At 36.6% G+C, this 7,830-nt stretch overlaps 1 protein-coding gene across 2 annotated transcripts; it reads right to left on the bottom strand.

The window, feature by feature from the left end:
- Positions 1 to 1,508: 1,508 nt before the first annotated feature.
- On the bottom strand, positions 1,509 to 5,911 carry LOC117131131. Of its 2 annotated transcripts, none has more exons than XM_033283545.1 (4): positions 5,541 to 5,911; positions 2,571 to 4,412; positions 2,373 to 2,423; positions 1,509 to 1,688 (listed from the first exon to the last, which is right to left on the bottom strand). In XM_033283545.1, exon 2 carries the CDS (start codon positions 4,410 to 4,412, stop codon positions 3,219 to 3,221), a length of 1,194 nt encoding a protein of 397 aa, XP_033139436.1. In that variant the 5' UTR covers positions 5,541 to 5,911; the 3' UTR covers positions 1,509 to 1,688; positions 2,373 to 2,423; positions 2,571 to 3,218. The 2 variants fall into 2 exon arrangements, with proteins under 2 accessions (XP_033139436.1, XP_033139435.1); XM_033283544.1 differs by having other exon boundaries at positions 2,571 to 4,856.
- Between the last annotated feature and the right edge of the window lie 1,919 nt (positions 5,912 to 7,830).

Raw genomic sequence — 7,830 nt, forward strand, 5'->3', positions numbered from 1 at the left:
GATGCAACTATGCATTAAAACAATACTGTCATATTTTTTGAAATTTTCTCAAAATCTATGGGCTCCCTACAAAAATATTGAGTTTTTGGTAAATACTTTATATACTGAAGCCTATAATCTTTAATGTTATTTTAAAATTTCTACCATATTCTACAATTGTATTAATGTATGCTAAACTCTTTTTCATGGTAAATGAACATCGTTCAATTGTTTTTATCAATTAATTTAGTAAAACTTCATAATACCCCCTTAATCGATGGAATAACCACTATAAAATTATTATTTTCTTGATAAACGGACACGACAAAGGCTCCAAACCTCTTTGAACATCATCATATGTTAGTGCAGGATGCAACTAGGCATTAAAACAATATTGTCATATTTTTTGAAATTTTCTCAAAATCTATGGGCTAACAACCCCTACAAAAATATTGAGTTTTTGGTAAATACTTTATATACTGAAGCCTATAATCTTTAATGTTATTTTAAAATTTCTACCATATTCTACAATTGTATTAATGTATGCTAAACTCTTTTTCATGGTAAATGAGCATCGTTCAATTGTTTTTATCAATTAATTTAGTAAAACTTCATAATACCCCCTAAATCGATGGAATAACCAATATAAAATTATAATTTTCTTGATAAACGGAGAGAACAAAGGCTCCAAACCTCTTTGAACATCATCATATGTTAGTGCAGGATGCAACTAGGCATTAAAACAATATTGCCATTTTTTTGAAATTTTCTAAAAATCTATGGGCTAACCCCTACAAAAAATATTGAGTTTTTGGTAAATACTTTATATACTGAAGCCTATAATCTTTAGTGTTGTTTTAAAATTCATACCATATTCTACATTTGTATTTATGTATGCTAAACTCATTTTCATGGTAAATGAGCATCTTTCAATTGTTTTTATCAAATAATTTAATAAAACTTCATAATACTCCCTAAATCGATGGAATAACCACTATAAAATTTTTATTTTCTTGATAAACGGACACGACAAAGGCTCCAAACCTCTTTGAACATCATGATATGTTAGTGCAGGATGCAACTAGGCATTAAAACAATACTGTCATATTTTTTGAAATTTTCTCAAAATCTATGGGCTCCCTACAAAAATATTGAGTTTTTGGTAAATACTTTATATACTGAAGCCTATAATCTTTAGTGTTGTTTTAAAATTTATACCATATTCTACATTTGTATTTATGTATGCTAAACTCTTTTTCATGGTAAATGAGCATCGTTCAATTGTTTTTATCAATTAATTTAGTAAAGCTTCGTAATACCCCCTAAATCGATGGAATAACCAATATAAAATTATAATTTTCTTGATAAACGGAGAGAACAAAGGCTCCAAACCTCTTTGAACATCATCATATGTTAGTGCAGGATGCAACTAGGCATTAAAACAATATTGCCATTTTTTTTTGAAATTTTCTCAAAATCTATGGGCTAACCTGTAACACCCGTATTTTCCAAAATAAAATAAATAAATATAAAGTCCGAAATCTCCATTTATTACTTCTCTAAAGTCAACTCCAAAGTCGTAAATCCAGATAATATAATAAAACCTGAAAATATCGATAAAATCATAAAAACCGCAAGTCTGAAACTTAAAGAGATAAAACTCCAAAAGCACCAATCCGATAGTAATCACTCCTGCTCGTCGGTCTCACCTGAAAGGGGGAAGAAAGAGGGGTGAGTAACAGGGGAGTTACTCCGTGAGGTATGGGATGCTAAACCACAAACCACTGACTCAGTACATAGCACTACGACTATGTAGGCCTAGTTCTAGCATAAAACAAACACAGTGTCTAATACACCACATAAAAACATCAAATGCGCTGATAGTGCATAACTAGATCACACACCCCGCATTCTCCTTATACGGATATAAATATATAACTCTATGCGCCGCTAGTACAAGAGTCCATCCTTGTACCCCGCAATCACCTATGCGCCGCTAGTACAAACGTCTTTGTACCCCGCAATCCCTCATACAATGCGCCGCTAGCATAGACGTCCATATGCCCCGCAATCTCCATACAATGCGCCGCTAACACAAACGTCTCTGTGTCCCGCAATCTCCACACAATGCGCCGTTAGCACAACATCTTTGTGCCCCGCAATCTCATAACAGACTTATGTATATACATATATAAATAACAGTTCTTAATTCATTCAATTCAGCAACCGTTGAATCCTCTATTATCCTATTTTCGGTTTAACAATCAATAGTAATAATAAACAAACAAGACTCTCAAACAGACTCAATTCACAGAGACGGATCATGTTTCGAAACTAAACTTTCCATAATAGTAGTACTAAACTAGCTCGGGATTTAATGGGATAGCCCTCACCTTAGCCACAGGCTGAAATGAACAACGAAAGATGCGGTCAGCTGAGGTCAACTGCAACACGAGAATCAACGACTTAAGCTCAGCTTCTCTGGAAATAAGTGTCCTAAAATGGAAACTTTCCTAATATAACTTTTTTCCTAAATTAGAAACTTTCTTAAAATATTATTATAACTAGAAATAAGGAGGCAACAAACTTACTAGAAAACCCGCCGGAAGCTCGTCTAGAAATCTCACCGGAAGCTCGTCCAGAAATCTCGCCGGAAGCTCACCCGGAAATCCCACCGGAAAATTCACTAGTGACTGGTCGTCGAATAATTCAACAACAACTCGTCACACGCAAAGAAATACTTTGACTTGATGAGAATAAAGAGAAAGGATGGAGTTTCTTATATAGAAGAAGGGAAGGGAGGTAGGTTTTCTAAACATCCAATGTGGGACAAAGTAAAAAGAGAGAATTAGACTTTAATTTTTAATAAAGGCCAAACTGGCCCACCAGAAAAAATCTGGGTCGTTACAATTCTTCCCCACTAAGAAGGAATTCGTCCCCGAATTCAAATCCTGAGTCGAGAAAAGGAATAAGATGTCTTCAGCATGAGTTAACTTTGTTATAAAGACGTTTGTTCGCTGTAGACACTCCAAACTATGTGGTCCTCCCATATCAAATAAGGTGAAATCTCTCATACTCAGCCGCTACTGATCTTAAGCACAACTTCTTTTTTTTAAACAAATGATAACCGCAAAAGACAACATGCACAAACGTAAACTACCAAAGTGAAAAGATACATACCATCAGCCGGCTCAACTCTCTCGTTGCCTCTTGCTACTCGTGGTGCGATAGCCTGGCGCTTAGCTGGTGATGGATTCTCTACACGTCCCCCCCCCCCCCCTCGGGCAATCCCTGAAAATGTGACCAGGCTGGCCACAGCCATAACACTTCTTTGAAGCCGCTGCTAGTGTCGTTGGTGCTGTAACCTGTCCGGTACCAGTACCATCCACTTTTGTAAATCGACAATACTTGGCCACATGGCCTAACCGCCCACATGCAAAACACATCACGCAATCTCCAAAATGGTAGCGATGGCAGCGCTCACAACTGGGTGTTCCTGACTGATCCCATGCCATGTTCGGTGACTCTGAAGTTCTTTCAGTCTTAGGTTGGGCCTTAGAGTACTTCTGCTCCTCTGCAATACATGCCTCCTGCACAGCAGCCTTCTCTACCAGATCCTCCAAGCTCGTGTAAGTAACCATACTGCACCTCCCGCGAAGATCAACTCGCATCCCATCTAAGAATCTCCTGATCAAGTCCTCCGCATCAAAATTATTACCAGCAAACAAGCGGAGTTGGCAAAACTCCCGCTCATACTCTCTGACACTCCTAGTACCCTGCCTCAGATGCTCAAAAGCATTCTTCTTCTGGTGCAATGCTTCTCTAGGAAAATTCTTCTTGTCGAACGCAATGAGGAAATCCTCATAAGTCATATCGCCATCACGCATCGATTGCACTCCATCCCACCATACTAATGCATCCCCACGCAGATACAACTCTGCGATATTAAGGCAAAGGCGCAACGGACAATTGATAGTCTGCAGACACGTAGCTAATCTATGCTTCCAATTATAAGCCTGAAAAGGGTCTACTGTTCCCCCAAAAGTCTCCAAATCCACAGTTTTCATCTGTTTCATCACCTGCATAAGCGTCTCATCAACCTCAGGAACCTGCTGAATAGGGGGCTGCTGCTGCCCCTGAACCTGAACTGGTGGAACCGGCTGAATAGGGGGCTGCTGATGCCCCTGAACCTGAACTGGCGGAACCTGCTGAGCTGCAGCCATCTGCCTAACCACTTCCTGTGCAGCTACTCTAGCAGCCTCCTGGACAGCTTGCTGAACTGCCTCATGTGCAGCCTGTCTGGCAGCATCCTGCACCATCTGCCTAAGGGCATCCTGATCAATCGGTGGAACCGGTGGCGGCACATTCTCATCTCCACCCTCTCGTGAAGCACTAGCGGACTGAGTGCGAACAACTCTCTTACGCGGCGGCATCTGAAAGGAAAAAGCACCTCAATAAACTTCTGCCGAAACCGAACACCAACGATTCTAGACACAATACCAAACAGAAAGGTGCTATTTACTTTTATTTTTAAAATTCCCATATTCCCATAAATATTTTAAAAATGTCTAAAACCGATTAAAAACCGAGTCGAAACTATGTCCCAACAAATCGCCATCCCGGGTCAGAGCCGGGACGGAACCCGCTCTGATACCAAATTGTAACACCCGTATTTTCCAAAATAAAATAAATAAATATAAAGTCCGAAATCTCCATTTATTACTTCTCTAAAGTCAACTCCAAAGTCGTAAATCCAGATAATATAATAAAACCTGAAAATATCGATAAAATCATAAAAACCGCAAGTCTGAAACTTAAAGAGATAAAACTCCCAAAGCACCAATCCGATAGTAATCACTCCTGCTCGTCGGTCTCACCTGAAAGGGGAAGAAAGAGGGGTGAGTAACAGGGGAGTTACTCCGTGAGGTATGGGATGCTAAACCACAAACCACTGACTCAGTACATAGCACTACGACTATGTAGGCCTAGTTCTAGCATAAAACAAACACAGTGTCTAATACACCACATAAAAACATCAAATGCGCTGATAGTGCATAACTAGATCACACACCCCGCATTCTCCTTATACGGATATAAATATATAACTCTATGCGCCGCTAGTACAAGAGTCCATCCTTGTACCCCGCAATCACCTATGCGCCGCTAGTACAAACGTCTTTGTACCCCGCAATCCCTCATACAATGCGCCGCTAGCATAGACGTCCATATGCCCCGCAATCTCCATACAATGCGCCGCTAACACAAACGTCTCTGTGTCCCGCAATCTCCACACAATGCGCCGTTAGCACAACATCTTTGTGCCCCGCAATCTCATAACAGACTTATGTATATACATATATAAATAACAGTTCTTAATTCATTCAATTCAGTCAACCGTTGAATCCTCTATTATCCTATTTTCGGTTTAACAATCAATAGTAATAATAAACAAACAAGACTCTCAAACAGACTCAATTCACAGAGACGGATCATGTTTCGAAACTAAACTTTCCATAATAGTAGTACTAAACTAGCTCGGGATTTAATGGGATAGCCCTCACCTTAGCCACAGGCTGAAATGAACAACGAAAGATGCGGTCAGCTGAGGTCAACTGCAACACGAGAATCAACGACTTAAGCTCAGCTTCTCTGGAAATAAGTTTCCTAAAATGGAAACTTTCCTAATATAACTTATTTCCTAAATTAGAAACTTTCTTAAAATATTATTATAACTAGAAATAAGGAGGCAACAAACTTATTAGAAAACCCGCCGGAAGCTCGTCTAGAAATCTCACCGGAAGCTCGTCCAGAAATCTCGCCGGAAGCTCACCCGGAAATCCCACCGGAAAATTCACTAGTGACTGGTCGTCGAATAATTCAACAACAACTCGTCACACGCAAAGAAATACTTTGACTTGATGAGAATAAAGAGAAAGGAGGAGTTTCTTATATAGAAGAAGGGAAGGAGGTAGGTTTTCTAAACATCCAATGTGGGACAAAGTAAAAAGAGAGAATTAGACTTAATTTTAATAAAGGCCAAACTGGCCCACCAGAAAAAATCTGGGTCGTTACATAACCCCTACAAAAATATTGACTTTTTGGTAAATACTTTATATACTGAAGCCTATAATCTTTAGTGTTGTTTTAAAATTTGTACCATATTCTACATTTGTATTTATGTATGCTAAACTTATTTTCATGGTAAATGAGCATCTTTCAATTTTTTTTATCAAATAATTTAATAAAACTTCATAATACTCCCTAAATCGATGGAATAACCACTATAAAATTTTTATTTTCTTGATAAACGGACACAACAAAGGCCTCCAAACCTCTTTGAACATCATGATATGTTAGTGCAGGATGCAACTAGGCATTAAACAAACTGTCATAATTTTTGAAATTTTCTCAAAATCTATGGGCTCCCTACAAAAATATTGAGGTTTTTGGTAAATACTTTATCTTACTGAAGCCTATAATCTTTAATGTTATTTTAAAAATTCTCCCATATTCTACAATTGTATTAATGTATGCTAAACTCTTTTTCATGGTAAATGAACATCGTTCAATTGCTTTTATCAATTAATTTAGTAAAACTTCATAATACCCCCTTAATCGATGGAATAACCAATGTAAAATTATAATTTTCTTGATAAACGGAGAGAACAACGGCTCCAAACCTCTTTGAACATCATCATATGTTAGTGCAGGATGCAACTAGGCATTAAAACAATATTGCCATTTTTTTTTAAATTTTCTCAAAATCTATGGGCTCCCTACAAAAATATTGAGTTTTTGGTAAATACTTTATATACTGATTCCTATAATCTTTAGTGTTGTTTTAAAATTTATACCATATTCTACATTTGTATTTATGTATGCTAACTCATTTCATGGTAAATGAGCATCTTTCAATTGTTTTATCAAATAATTTAATAAAACTTCATAATACTCCCTAAATCGATGGAATAACCACTATAAATTATTATTTTCTTGATAAACGGACACGACAAAGGCTCCAAAACTCTTTGAACATCATGATATGTTAGTGCATGGATGCAACTAGGCATTAAAACAATACTGTCATAATTTTTGAAATTTTCTCAAAATTATGGGCTAACCCCTACAAAAATATTGAGTTTTTTGTAAATACTTTATATACTGAAGCCTATAATCTTCAGTGTTGTTTAAAGTTTATACCATATATACATTTGTATTTATGTATGCTAAACTCTTTTTCATGGTAAATGAGCATCTTTAATTGTTTTATCAAATAATTTAATAATTAAAACTTCATACTACTCCCTAAATCGATGGAATAAACACTATAAATTATTATTTTCTTGATAAACGGACACGACAAAGGCTCCAAACCTCTTTGAACATCATAGATATGTTAGTGCAGGATGCAACTATGCATTAAAACAATACTGTCATATTTTTTGAAATTTCTCAAAATCTATGGGCTCCCTACAAAATATTGAGTTTTGGTAAATACTTTATATACTGAAGCCTATAATCTTTAATGTTATTTTAAAATTTCTACCATATTCTACAATTGTATTAATATATGCTAAACTCTTTCATGGTAAATGAACATCGTTCAATTGTTTTTATCAATTAATTTAGTAAAACTTCATAATACCCCCTTAATCGATGGAATAACCACTATAAAATTATTATTTTCTTGATAAACGGACACGACAAAGGCTCCAAACTCTTTGACATCATCATATGTTAGTGCAGGATGCAACTAGGCATTTAAAACATATTTGTCATTTTTTGAAATTTTCTCAAAATCTATGGGCTAACAACCCTACAAAAATATTGAGTTTTGGTAAATACTTTATA

The sequence above is a fragment of the Brassica rapa genome, unplaced genomic scaffold, assembly GCF_000309985.2.
Source record: "Brassica rapa cultivar Chiifu-401-42 unplaced genomic scaffold, CAAS_Brap_v3.01 Scaffold0876, whole genome shotgun sequence".
Taxonomy (NCBI): Eukaryota; Viridiplantae; Streptophyta; class Magnoliopsida; order Brassicales; family Brassicaceae; genus Brassica; species Brassica rapa.

Coding starts and splice junctions, on each gene's coding strand:
- LOC117131131 (XM_033283545.1), bottom strand. CDS start 4,412: ATGCCGCCGCGTAAGAGAGTTGTTCGCACTCAGTCCGCTAGTGCTTCA.